The sequence below is a fragment of the Lupinus angustifolius genome, chromosome LG14, assembly GCF_001865875.1.
Source record: "Lupinus angustifolius cultivar Tanjil chromosome LG14, LupAngTanjil_v1.0, whole genome shotgun sequence".
NCBI lineage: Eukaryota > Viridiplantae > Streptophyta > Magnoliopsida > Fabales > Fabaceae > Lupinus > Lupinus angustifolius.
Genome location: NC_032022.1, coordinates 2,165,211 through 2,177,806, shown reverse-complemented (window position 1 = coordinate 2,177,806; position 12,596 = coordinate 2,165,211). Strand labels below are relative to the sequence as shown.

General features: G+C 30.1%; 3 protein-coding genes across 3 annotated transcripts; 1 reads left to right on the top strand and 2 right to left on the bottom strand.

Moving 5' to 3' along the window:
• On the top strand, positions 405–3,462 carry LOC109326960 (protein UPSTREAM OF FLC). The gene is made up of 6 exons (XM_019559911.1): positions 405–690; positions 806–875; positions 978–1,090; positions 1,452–1,789; positions 2,218–2,648; positions 3,020–3,462. Exons 1-6 carry the CDS (start codon positions 504–506, stop codon positions 3,144–3,146), a joined length of 1,266 nt encoding a protein of 421 aa, XP_019415456.1. The 5' UTR covers positions 405–503; the 3' UTR covers positions 3,147–3,462.
• On the bottom strand, positions 3,283–6,068 carry LOC109326961 (trafficking protein particle complex subunit 12). The gene is made up of 2 exons (XM_019559912.1): positions 4,891–6,068; positions 3,283–3,481 (listed from the first exon to the last, which is right to left on the bottom strand). The coding sequence occupies exon 1, from the start codon at positions 5,993–5,995 to the stop codon at positions 4,898–4,900; it is 1,098 nt and encodes a 365-aa protein (XP_019415457.1). The 5' UTR covers positions 5,996–6,068; the 3' UTR covers positions 3,283–3,481; positions 4,891–4,897.
• LOC109326511 (heavy metal-associated isoprenylated plant protein 23-like) lies at positions 11,315–12,385 on the bottom strand. The gene is made up of 2 exons (XM_019559209.1): positions 12,141–12,385; positions 11,315–11,631 (listed from the first exon to the last, which is right to left on the bottom strand). The coding sequence occupies exons 1-2, from the start codon at positions 12,307–12,309 to the stop codon at positions 11,327–11,329; spliced, it is 474 nt and encodes a 157-aa protein (XP_019414754.1). The 5' UTR covers positions 12,310–12,385; the 3' UTR covers positions 11,315–11,326.

Below are 12,596 nucleotides of genomic sequence, written 5' to 3'. Positions count from 1 at the left end.
TTAAGCACCACGTAAGTTTATTATTCTATTCAACGTGGGATTGCTAACAATAATATAATGGAAATTTTAGTTTAATTACACTCATCTTCTCAACATGTATTAAGTATAAGAAATATATATAAATTAGGAATGATTTGCCCAAATATAAAGAAATAAACATTATCTCTAATTTAAGTAAACCTTAAGTATTAAGAAGACATTGGTGTAAAGATGTAATGCGTTAGATTCACAGATAAACCAAAAGGTCAAAATTTTGATTCCTAGGAGTGACACTTGTCGGAATGGACATTCATGCACCCCGAAAGAGATTAGTTCCTTACCCACGAGGTGAAAGAATACACTGGGTTATACCAACAAAAAAAAAAACTAAATCTTAAGGGCATAAGTGTAATTTGCTATATTTGAATTCATTGAGGTGAATATAAAGAGGGGGTCCCTTCATTTGTAAAGCAAACAAGAATTAATAGAGTTGGATAAGGGTAAGAAGTTGGGTAGAGAAAGGTATGGATGTTCATACACATAGAGTTAGAGACAATAGTCCAAACCGTGGCAAAATATGTAGGATACAAAAAAAAGTGAAGCCAGCTAAAAAAGTTCAAGTTGTTTACTATTTATCCCGAAATGGCTTATTGGAGCATCCTCATTATGTTGAAATCAAACTTTTGGCCAATGAACCTCTTCGTTTAAAAGGTTAGTTTATGTTATGTTTTCTTTATCTAACTTCTTCACTTCTTGTTCCATAATTATAGACACTTTAATTTAAGTGTTGTTTTGTAATATTAAATTTGTGTTTGTTCAAATTAAGATGTGTTTGATCGACTCATAGCACTAAGAGGAAGTGGCATGCCCTTGCAATATTCATGGTCTTGTAAAAGGTATATATAAATTATATGATTTATTTTATTGATTATTGATTATTTTATTCTACATTGTTCAATTGAAATAATTTTTTTTATTCTTACTCTACAAATTTGTAGGAACTATAAGAGTGGGTATGTATGGTATGATTTGGCACTCAATGATATAATACATTCTGCTGAAGGAGCTGAATATGTTCTCAAAGGTTCTGAACTAGTTGAAGGTTGCTCTGGTTAGTATCCTTTTTTCTCTTGAAGATTTTTGTTTATTGTCGTAGAGCCGATTTTCAAACGAAAATTTTGTCATGGGATAGCTGGTGACTCTACTGTGTACATCCTAAGAGAGTCGGGCTCAGAATCGGTTTCCAATCGAAAATCGGGTCGTGACTATTTCCCCTTATAATTTACAAATCATGGTTGAATTTCACTTCCACTTAAACTATATCTCTAAATTTTGTTCAAATGCTACTCAAGCATGATCTTTAGTAAAACAAATTATGTGCCCATGAAACATAATTTACACATAATATGCAAACTATAATAATGAAAAGTAATTGGTCTTAACTTATTAATATATGCATATATATGTTATAGAGAGATTTCAACAGCTTCAAGTTGGAAACAAACAAACAATTCATCAACAACAAGAGGGACATTACAATTACAATTCAAAGGGTAAAGCATTCAATAGTAGTCCTCATACTCAAAGAGAGGGTGAAGAATATGAAGATTTTGAAGAACAAGAAGAAGAATATGAAGATGGAGAGAAAACAAGTTATACAAGTTCCACTACTACACCACACTCTCGTTGCTCTAGAGGTGTATCAACTGATGAGATTCTTGTTCTTGATGAAGACCAAGACACTACTAAGACCAAACCACATGATGCCCTTAAGATTAAGGACCAAAACAAAACAACAACTAGTGATAAGGTGATTACAAACATTTTTGTTTTGCCTTTTTTTTCTCTTACTAAATCAAATGCTTATCTTTTTTTATTAAAATAATCATATTTGATATTTGACATTTTAGAACTTTTTAGTTTTTTATAAATAAAAAATCACTTTTTATAACTTTCTAGTTGAAAAAAATGTTTTTTAGAGGTGAGAAAAAAGTAGATTTGCTTTTTAGAATAGCCAAATATAAAGCAATATCTAATTTGCATTAATAACTTTTGTTATAAACAAAAAAAAAACACTTTTTTCTCCAAATATAGACAAACATGTCATATAACTTCGATAAATATATATCATGTTAGTCAAAAACTGTGTTCCAAATCATATTTCAAATCAATTAAAGCATGTCATCTCAGTTAAAAAAATTAAATATTCATTAAAACGTTCAATGTTGAAAACAATAGGAAGAAACAACAGCAACTCTTGCTGAGAAATTGAACCAAGAAGCTCAAATAACAAATGGAAGAAACACTCACTCTAAAAGATTTGAAGAAGAAAGTGAGTCAGGTTCAAGGTCAGGAGCGAGTCGTAACTCGGTTTTGTTGCAACTCATAGCATGTGGAAGTTCAGGTGTTGATGCAAAAAATGAACCAAGGCGTGTGAGTAATGTGGGGACCACCAACAGAATTGATAAGTGTGTTGAAAGAACAGAGAAAAAGGTTTTATGTGAAGCTGAAATGATAAACTATGTGTCGGAGAATCCAAGGTTTGGGAATTTGGTGTCAGAAGAGAAAGAGTACTTTAGTGGAAGTTTGGTTGAATCTATTAAAGCTAACCGGGTTGGTTCTCAAATCGAACCGGTTCTCAAAAGGTCAAATTCTTATAATGAAGAAAGGTTAGTTACTACAACTAATGTAAATAATTTTTATACTGAGAACTATTCTCATTTGATTAGCTCCTTATATATATATATTTGATAGAATTTACTTACCTCATGAGGAGATTAAAAAAACATACTTTACATCTTAACTATCTATTCTATGAAAATATAATGATTTAGATTTTCTAACTAATTCAAATACTATTAGATTTTCCTAAAATAGATGACTAAAATGTGGAATAAGTTTTTTTTAAGTTACTTAGGAAATAGATCCATATATAAAAGTATTTTATGCCTAAAATGTAGGTGTACTTTGATACTTTAATCATGAACTATTTGGTGGCTTAGATTAATTTAATTTTTGATTGAAATTAATGTGCAATTAGGAGGAGCAAATTGGGGATGGAAGAGGTGAAGGTGAAGGGAATGGAAGAAGAGAAGAGAGAGACAAAGGTTGGAGTGAAAGGGAAATGCATTCCTCGTAAGAAATCTTCCAAAGATAACAAGAAATGATTATGATTTGTGATATGGAAGTGGTTAATTCTATAACTGTAGTAGATACTAGTATTGGTAATCTTTCAAAGAGAGCAAAAAATGACATTATGGGGCTTCATTATTCAGCTGGGATTATATGTAAAATACCCATCTCAGAAAATTAGCAATGTGGCTTTCTTATGAACTTGAATTCCTTACAAATTCTGTTTATAATATCTTCCAATAACAGCTTTTCATGATAATTTCCCAAGCAATCACTACTGATTTTAATATAATTCTTTGAAGTATGAGTGATACTCTAGCAGCTTTGTCAAGTTAGAATTCAAAAGAGAAGCAAAACCCTTCCTACTCCCTGAAAAAAGTCCACAACCAACACATTCTTGTCATTCAAGAAAACTATTTTATACAAAAGAAAACTTGCAAAGTTAAAATGAAGCTTAGAAGGAAAAAAAAAAGAGTTTGTGCCAAACTTAGTACACATTGTGGTGTTGTTATCTGACAAGCAATGAGAACAAGATGTGTCATAGCGTACCAATTAAAATATAACATGTATAAGAACTATTGCGCATGTATTATTCTCATTGGAGAACAATACCAGAAGCACCTATAAAACAATACCTAAGTTTTCTCCTAGGGCTAACTAAGTTATGATGCAAATTGCCAATACCATTCCAAAAATCAAAAAACAGGGTTCACCAGTTCTGAACAAAGAATATGAAAAATCAAGACAGTTTCATCTTCCAAATGCATCTCTGAAGAGCAATTACAGGCATATTAATAATGAAGACTCACATTTCGAAGGCAGATTATGGATCCGAAGATATGATTTGGTTTAACAATATCATAAACGACGGAAAGGAAGTAATTTAGTAGAGGTACTAATTTATCACTAACAAAAGTCACCTATTTGCTGCACTAAACTTTCACCAATAGAATAATAACCGCAAATCAAAATACTCCATGGCGGTATGTATCAAAAGCTTGCTCTGACACTTTGTATGAGCTAACTACCAAATTCAGCAATCCTCGGTATTGACTTCAGCTTTTATCTTAAGATTCTTAAAGTTTACTCGCAATAACCGTTGCGAGGTGCTGGTATAACAAAAAAGACATAATAGTTAGCAACTAATTTGCTAGTTTTAAGTTTATTGAGAGGGTTTGAGTTACAAGTTAGTCATATGAAGAGATTGAGTGGCATCCATCGTATTGGAAATTCGAAAGTTCAAGGTCTCTCTGTAATTCTCTGGTGCTGTATCTCTTTTGTTATAGTCCAGAATTCATATCAATAAACTCTATATTTGCCATTCAATCTGATCCATTTCTACCACTAACCTTAATAAACAAAAATCTTAATTTTCTTTTGCCACAAAACAAGTTTGACTCAGTTATTTTGCATCAATCACAAACCAAGATGAGAAAGTTCAAGTGGAACCAGACTTATTATATCGGCCTACGGGAGCACAGGATATGACAAAAAGAATGCGACCCATGCCACCTGAAGTTCTTCAGTATAGCATGTCTCAAACTTTCTTAGTATAATAAATATAACGAGAACAAAATTAAGTACGAAAATCATCTCATTACATTAAATAGGACTCTAATACTAATGCAAAATAGCTTAACATCTTATTTCATCATGGATAGACCAAAGTAATAATCTATAACAAACAAACAACAACTGAACATGACAACATATCTCTCTCTCGAATACAAAGCACGAAACTAAAAGACAAATATCGAAAAATGAGGGACAAAGTAATCACCTCTCCTTATGTTCTTGTACATGATGCATCGAAATCATCAGGAGCAACACGAGCAATCCAATTACTAAGCGTCCGCTTAATATCGGAATGATTAACATACGCCAACTCATACATACTACACAAATTAACAACAAGCGTCTCGTTAAGCGCCATCGTAGGAACCCTCTCAAGCGCATTCTCCAACACCTTAATAGAATCAGACAAATCCCTCAGATACATCAAACACAAAGCCTTGTTATTAATAGCTACAATATCACTATCATCTCTTTCAATGCATTCATCATATTCCCTAACAGCAGATACATAATCTTTCTCAACCATATACACTAATGCCTTATTCCTATTCACTATGTTCTTCAACTCAACCTCGCTCAATGAACCGTTACTCTTCGATTCTCTCATCAAGTTTTCTACGTTAGAGAATGACACTTTTGCCCCTTCTAAATCACCGATTTGTAACTGAATATAACCGAGTTGAGAAATCAAAACGGGGTCGTTTGCGTCATTGGTGAGTAAATCCTTGATTAAACTTAAACACACACCGAACTCTTTGTGACTCAAGTGTTCACCGATTATGCAGTTCATAACAAACCCTTCTCTCTTCCTCCACGCGCTTAACGAGGCGGTGAGATTCACCTTTTCTTTTTCCGTTATCTTCGTGCGCGTGAAATCGAGGAGTTTGTATAACCGATCAAGGCCTTGTTGACGGTGACCTAATTTGATAGGAATGAGCGCGTGGATCCAACGCAAACAGAAAGGGACCATGGATCCAACGCGGTTAGCGTAGATTTTGGGGTAAGTTTCGTAACGGTAGTGAGAGGAATCGAGATCTTCCATGGAATCAAGTTCTGATGAAGCTTCGTTGAAACGACGTAGTTTGGTGAAGGCGAGTGCGTTGAACGCGAGGTAGGTGATGTGGTCGTGGGGCTTGTGGAGGAGGGAGAGGGCGCGTGCGCGTGCAACCTTGTCGATGATGGAGCGCCACGCGCCGCGGGTGGCGAGGTCTTGGAGGGAAGAGAGGTCGTGGCAGAGGTCATTGACGGAGGAGAATTGATCGGAGAGAGGGTTGGTTTGGGATTCGGATCGATGAGATTCTGAGTCCATGGTGGAACTGTGTCTATGAGAGAGAGATGGCCACGAGTTAGTGAAACAACTCAAACAAGCTTGGGTTATTGGGTCGGGTGGGACGGGTTAAGCGACTTATATAAATACTTACTGATAAAATAGATTTTCGAAAAGTAATTTTCGAACCCTACAAGCTCATTTTTTAAAAATTATAAATTTTATTTGATTGTTATTTACCAAATAAGTTTAATAGCATGTTAAGAAACTCAAAACCTACAATTATGAGTCAAAGCTAACAAAAGTATTTCTTAATTACTAATCAACCACATTCTTTAAGTTTCTAATATGATTTGGACTAATAAGTTTGTTGAAATAAATGTAATTCGGAAAGGTTCATATAAATTATTGATCTCATTGACAGTCTTTTGAATATAATATCTATATATTGTTGATGTAAAGATTTATACACATTCAATAATTAATACATTAAGAATCATAATGATTAAATATTAATGATGAATGATATATTAATAATACGTTAAACTCATACACTTTTGGTCTATAAATATTTTTGTGTGAGTCTAATCTTTGTGAATTATATTGTATCAATCTTTCTTTCAAATTATGTCAATTCTATTGACCTTTTTTGAGTATATAATTTTTTTTATTTTTTTGTTTTGAAGAACCAGGCTAGAGGCCCAAACTTATGTACTTCTAACCCAACTATATTTGTACAACAAAAAAACATTTAGACGGTGTTTTTTTATAAATTGAGGCATAGTTGTTACATTTTGATAGTATTCTTTGTTTGATTTGGTAGGTTTACGAGAAAACTATTAGATTGTCTCCCGCAAATGATTCAGAATATATTACTAATTATATATTAATACATTCAAGTTAGGAGTTTAATCTATATAAAATACTAGCGTGTTGACAGGCACAGTAGTGTCTGTCAACCCGCTTTCCGAATGTTTGTAATGTATATCGTGTATAATAATAGTTTAACTAAAATATTAAAAGCTTGTACAGAATGATATGTATGTGAACATAATTTTTCGGAATTAGTAAAAACATAAAAAGTATAAAAAAATATCTGAGTTTTTATAAGAAATTAAAAATATGTGTACTAACCAATTTAATTTTTATAATTAATTTTTTAATAGTAATTATTGTTAGATTTTATACAATAATCACATATATTTCATTACTTTTGATTGAATGGAGATGTTAAGTCTGTTCCCGTTAAAATCACAAATATTCATTCCTACAAAATATTTTCATACTATTTTTAGTCAGTATTGATACTTAAAAAAAAAAAAGAATCACATTTTATAATAAGAATCACAGGTCCTCCATAAACAATGATCATAATCCCAATTTCAAAACCAAAACCTTCATTTCTCAACCATAGAATACTATCTCTCATCTATTTTTCCCCAACAAAACCCTAGAGTTTGGAAAGACCCACTAAAGTTCATACCATAATCTAAGAATAAAATATAATAAAACAATTAAAGTAAGCAATCCTGCCAATCATAAGAAAACTAACTTTTATACTATTGAGATTGCAAGGGAACTATGATTGTAGTAAAGATTGCAAAAAAATAAAATAAAAATATCACTCTTTAACTTTTTACAATAAACTTTCTTCTAACTCAAACCTGAACATAATAAGTCAAATGCTCATTAAAAATAAAAGTTCAAAATCTTTCTAAATGCATATTTGTCATCAAGTCTAAACTCTATAAAACTGCTATGAATAAGAAAAAAATATAAACGTTGATCATGATTTTTATTATTATGTAAAAAAACAAAAAATAGAGGCAAATTCACATCAGATTGGAGAATTCATACAAATATTATTATACTAATAATATGATACTATTATTAAATTTAGGAATGAAAACTTAACAAACAAATATTATTGATGAAATTAATTTTTATCCAAATTAAATATTCACAACGTTTTATTGAGTGAAATAATTGTTTGACTATTCAATAACTTTATTTATTTTTTATGTCAGTAAACGTATCAAATACATACAAAGAATTATGAACAATAAAAATATCATGAACAATCAATGCAGCAGCATCATTCAGTCCCTACCGTGTTATAGTCCTCCCTACTGCGGCACCACTTAAAAATAAATAGTATAATTATATGTATTTTAAACAATTATACCTTTTTTTTAATAGAGACATGGTGAAATTTTTTAGCTAATAGATTTTAAAGCATCAAATTTTTATTCGAAATAATAAGGAAACATTTTTTTAAATTATAAAATGATTTTTAAATCAATAAGGTGTCAAATATGCAAAACTGTATACAAAATAAATGAATACCATCATTCGGTGAAAAACTAACCAAACTAATGTTCTGAACAAAAAGCTAAAAGAGATTTAATTATTCTTAACAATCAAAATCATCATCAGAATATATATGCAAGACAATAAAAAGAGAAATACATATGAACAAAAAAATTTAAATAGATAAGCAAATAAGAATTAATATGAATCACTTATATGTACTCGTGGAGAAACGACAAAACAATGAAATTAAGAATAGTTTGATGGAAGTGCTTACTTCTCCCCATGGCGACTTTCTTCTTCTTCTTGTTCGGCAACGCGTTACAAATCCCTAAGAGGTTGGTTTATATTGACAGTGGCAGATGAAGGTTGGTTTAAATGAATAAATTATTGGTTGTAACTCAACAAATTCCAAGGGAAGATGGGTAGTATTTGTTGTAGTAGCATGTTTGAAAGTTAGATAAAAATTGTGCTTCATCTGAAAATGATGCACCCCATGGCAATGCCGGTTTAAGTAGCAAAATCTGCACAAATATAGAGTTTGAATAAACAACACAATAAAAACAAAAATTGTTGTGATTTATTGGTTATTAACATATTTTATAGTGGTTATGGAAGAGAGAAAAATATAAGAACTAAAAGGGAGAGATGGGAAATACCCGAAAGTTGGAAGAAATTATTAGCTCTAATGAAACAAATTCCAAGGCAAAATGAGTAGTAATGATAATAGTAGCATGTTCTTGCATAATGTATTCAATGACATATATGGAAGATGTATCTATACTATTTTTTTTGCCTCAGATTTGCTTTGGATAATGTTCTTATTGGAAGGTAGAACATTATATAGAACATGGCACAACCTCTTGAATATTGCCATGACATAGAACATGGCAGTTTTTTAACCTTTGAAAACCTTTTTCATTAACTTCCTATGTAACTTCCCTCCTTATAAGATGCAGATTTTTAACTTCTTAGCATTGTTGTTCAGACTATTGAAGTGCATAAAATAAAATGTATATTTGCACTGCTATATAAAACGTGGCATTAAAAATTATTGACGTAAAAGTTATGAAAATCAAGTTTATTAGCAGATTTTACATTTCTATTTAACCTTATATCCCTTATTTCTATTTAACCTTAGTCAACTGGCCATGATTCACTTCATCTTTTCAAGTTCACATCCATAAGTATAAACATTTATTCACATAAAAATTATATGTATAAACATTTATTCAATATAAACATTTATTTATCATATAAAAAATATTCACGTAAAAAATATAATAGTATAGATCATATAAAATGATGTTGATTATTTGTGATGAATACATGCAACATGCATTGGGTTATAATATTATATATGGTTTATGGTAAAAAAATATAAGATTGTGAGGGCAAAATAGAGAACCAGAAATTATACCATGATGAGGTGGTTACAATGAGTTTTGGCTTTATTAAGTAGTATAGATATGTAAAAAATATTTAGGTAATTAAACATGTATAATTTTATTTAATTCCTCTGGTAACGGCAAATATATAATTTTCATATACTAATTTTATCTTTTTTATAACATCTTATTAATAACTTGAAGAAACTTTCACAAGTATGTGGAGCTAACTCTCTCGATATACATTTTTTCATTCACAAGATTCGAACCCGGGACCTTGCTTAAGGGGAATCAAGCATGTAACACTTGAATCAACATCGTTCGTGCTGGAATTACTTAAACACAAACTGGGATAACAGATTATTTCCAAGGATCCAAGTTGTGAGAAGATAATTTTGAGTTATGTATAAATTGTCTATTATACATTATTTATTTTTGGTTGTCATATATATATATATGAATTATCGATTATATGTAAAGTATATACTTATCTGCTTTCCTATTTGCTGTATGTTTTTTGTGTCGGAGTGAAGAAAGAGTGAAAAATTAGAACATGATGAGAAGACTATGTGATTTGGAAGAATGAGTATCATGAAATTTGAAAGAAGGAACAAAGTAATTGAAATAAAAGGATAATTTAAACTTTTATTAGAAAATAAAAAAGAAAAAGTGTATTGCAAAAATAAAAACAAGAGTAAATTACACTCATATTCTATGAGTTCTAGAATTACCCCTCCTTTTTTTTATCCTTACATAAATTATCCATAATTTTATATGTACATTATAGTGATTATTCTTGCCTGGGATATAAAATGTAATTTTTTAAACAAATAATATGTAATGAGTGTAATTAAGTTAAATTAAATATAGTATATTGTATAAATAAGTTCAAATAGTGTAAGAGCGAATATTTTTTATTATTTTTGGTTCATTACAAAATACAACAATATTCTAAGCAGATATTGTTTAAATAACTCTTATAATATTTTTTAACAAACCAAAAATAATAAAGATACATTGATTTTTATACTATTTGGAATTGTCTCTACAATATATCTTTTTTTTTTAACTTAGTTACATTCATCATATGTTATTTGTTTAAAAAATTACACTTATAATTTATACAAAATAGCAAATGTAATGTATGTACAAAATTAATGATGATTTATATAGGAACAAAAAAAATTTATATAATTTTAGGAGGTGCTAAAGTAATTTACTAAACCTAATAATATTGGAAATTTGGTCACTTAAATTCAATTTTATTAATTATAATCCAATCACAACCCAATTTCAGATCTCAACATCAAGACACCCAAAACTATCGCTCCACATCTGCTGTCTTATACTTAGTGTTACTTCATATGTCATGACATTTTTATTAGTCAGAAAATTACTTAAAAGTTAAATTTTAACTTAAATATAATTTTTAACCAATCATAAAGTCATAGTACATGGAGTGACACTAAGTGTAGGACAGTAGAGGTAGATCCAAAACTATGAGTGAGGATCATAGACCCAGAAATTATGAAAACAAGTACCATATAATATTTAAAAACTAGTACTCCTATAATCTACCAGTACTAGAAACAAAAAAGGAACTAAGTTGAAAAGTTACTATACTTATACTGTGGTAACTGATAAATATACTCTCCTTTTTTTCTCCTTCCTTCATCTACATGATAGAACAAGCATTTGGGTTTTCATCACTGAACATGTTCATAACATAAGATTCTTCATATGATGTCATGGTTCCAACATTATTGGAACTGTATTCAACCCTTCTAACATACCCAGGAGGAGCCTTTTTATCATAAGATGAAGCAGAATATGGATAAGCCACCATGTTATATGGAACATATGGCCATATTTCTGCTTTTTTCCCTGTTGATTTTGCTTTCTTTAGCACCTTGTTTGGTTCTATATAACCTGTTACTGTCACTTTCTGCTGTTTTCTGTTTATCTCCACTGATTTTACTCCTGTACTCACCATTAGGTTTATGTTCAATTAATATATATACACAAATATAAAATCTAAGTTACATTTTATTTTATATAGAGTCCTCTTATTTGTGTATCAAATTTTGATCATTATACTTGATATCATGTACATTTACTTTTATCCCACACACTTGTTTTTATTTTATATATATATACATTTCAGAAATACATTAAAATTTATAAAGGGATATTAAATATTATATTGTCCTATGATTTGTTGTACAAGAAGTTTGATTCTTTGTGACTGTAAGTTAAAATTGTTGTTTGAATATGTAGTAGTATAAAAGGAGAGATATACTATAATAATGTAAAACATTTATACTTTCGGCCAATTATTCACTATTCGTTTTCAATTATTATTAACTCTTCAAAAAAGTAATACAAATGATGATGATGATAATATATAGATATTACATTCTATTACAAAACTATTTATACATATAATGTAAGATGTAAGATAACATTTTAATAAAGAAAATGTGACATACCATCTAATGAAGATAGGGTTTTCTTAACCTTAAGTTCACAACCATCACAATCCATTCTAATCTTCAGTTCTACAATCTGCAATTGCTTCTTCTTCTTCTTCTTGTGATGGTGGTTATGGCCACTCCCTATTAAATCAGATAAGTATTCTATAGTGCCTCCAACTCCCATTTTATTGTATATTCAAAACCAAAATGTGTTCACAATATATATGAATATATGATCACAATTCAAAGGCTCAAAGTTGGGGAATTGTTGAGTTTGAATAGAGTAAATGTGATGAGAGATGGGAATGTTTGATTATATTTATATTGAGAACAAAGGAAGCCAACTACAAAATTAATTAAAGAAAGTTGCAAGGAACTTTTTTGCATAATAATAAATAATGCTATTTCCTGAACAAGTCTTTTACTTAGCTTGAGATATATTATTACACAATAAAGGGGTCCCATCTATAT

Bases quoted from the DNA above. Each gene is read 5' to 3' on its own strand.
- LOC109326960 (XM_019559911.1), top strand. From the start codon at position 504: ATGGATGTTCATACACATAGAGTTAGAGACAATAGTCCAAACCGTGGC. The intron at 691-805 runs GTTAGTTTATGT...GTTCAAATTAAG, and splicing joins TGAACCTCTTCGTTTAAAAG to ATGTGTTTGATCGACTCATA. The intron at 2,649-3,019 runs GTTAGTTACTAC...ATGTGCAATTAG, and splicing joins AATTCTTATAATGAAGAAAG to GAGGAGCAAATTGGGGATGG.
- LOC109326961 (XM_019559912.1), bottom strand. From the start codon at position 5,995: ATGGACTCAGAATCTCATCGATCCGAATCCCAAACCAACCCTCTCTCC.
- LOC109326511 (XM_019559209.1), bottom strand. From the start codon at position 12,309: ATGGGAGTTGGAGGCACTATAGAATACTTATCTGATTTAATAGGGAGT. The intron at 11,632-12,140 runs GTATGTCACATT...TGGTGAGTACAG, and splicing joins AACCCTATCTTCATTAGATG to GAGTAAAATCAGTGGAGATA.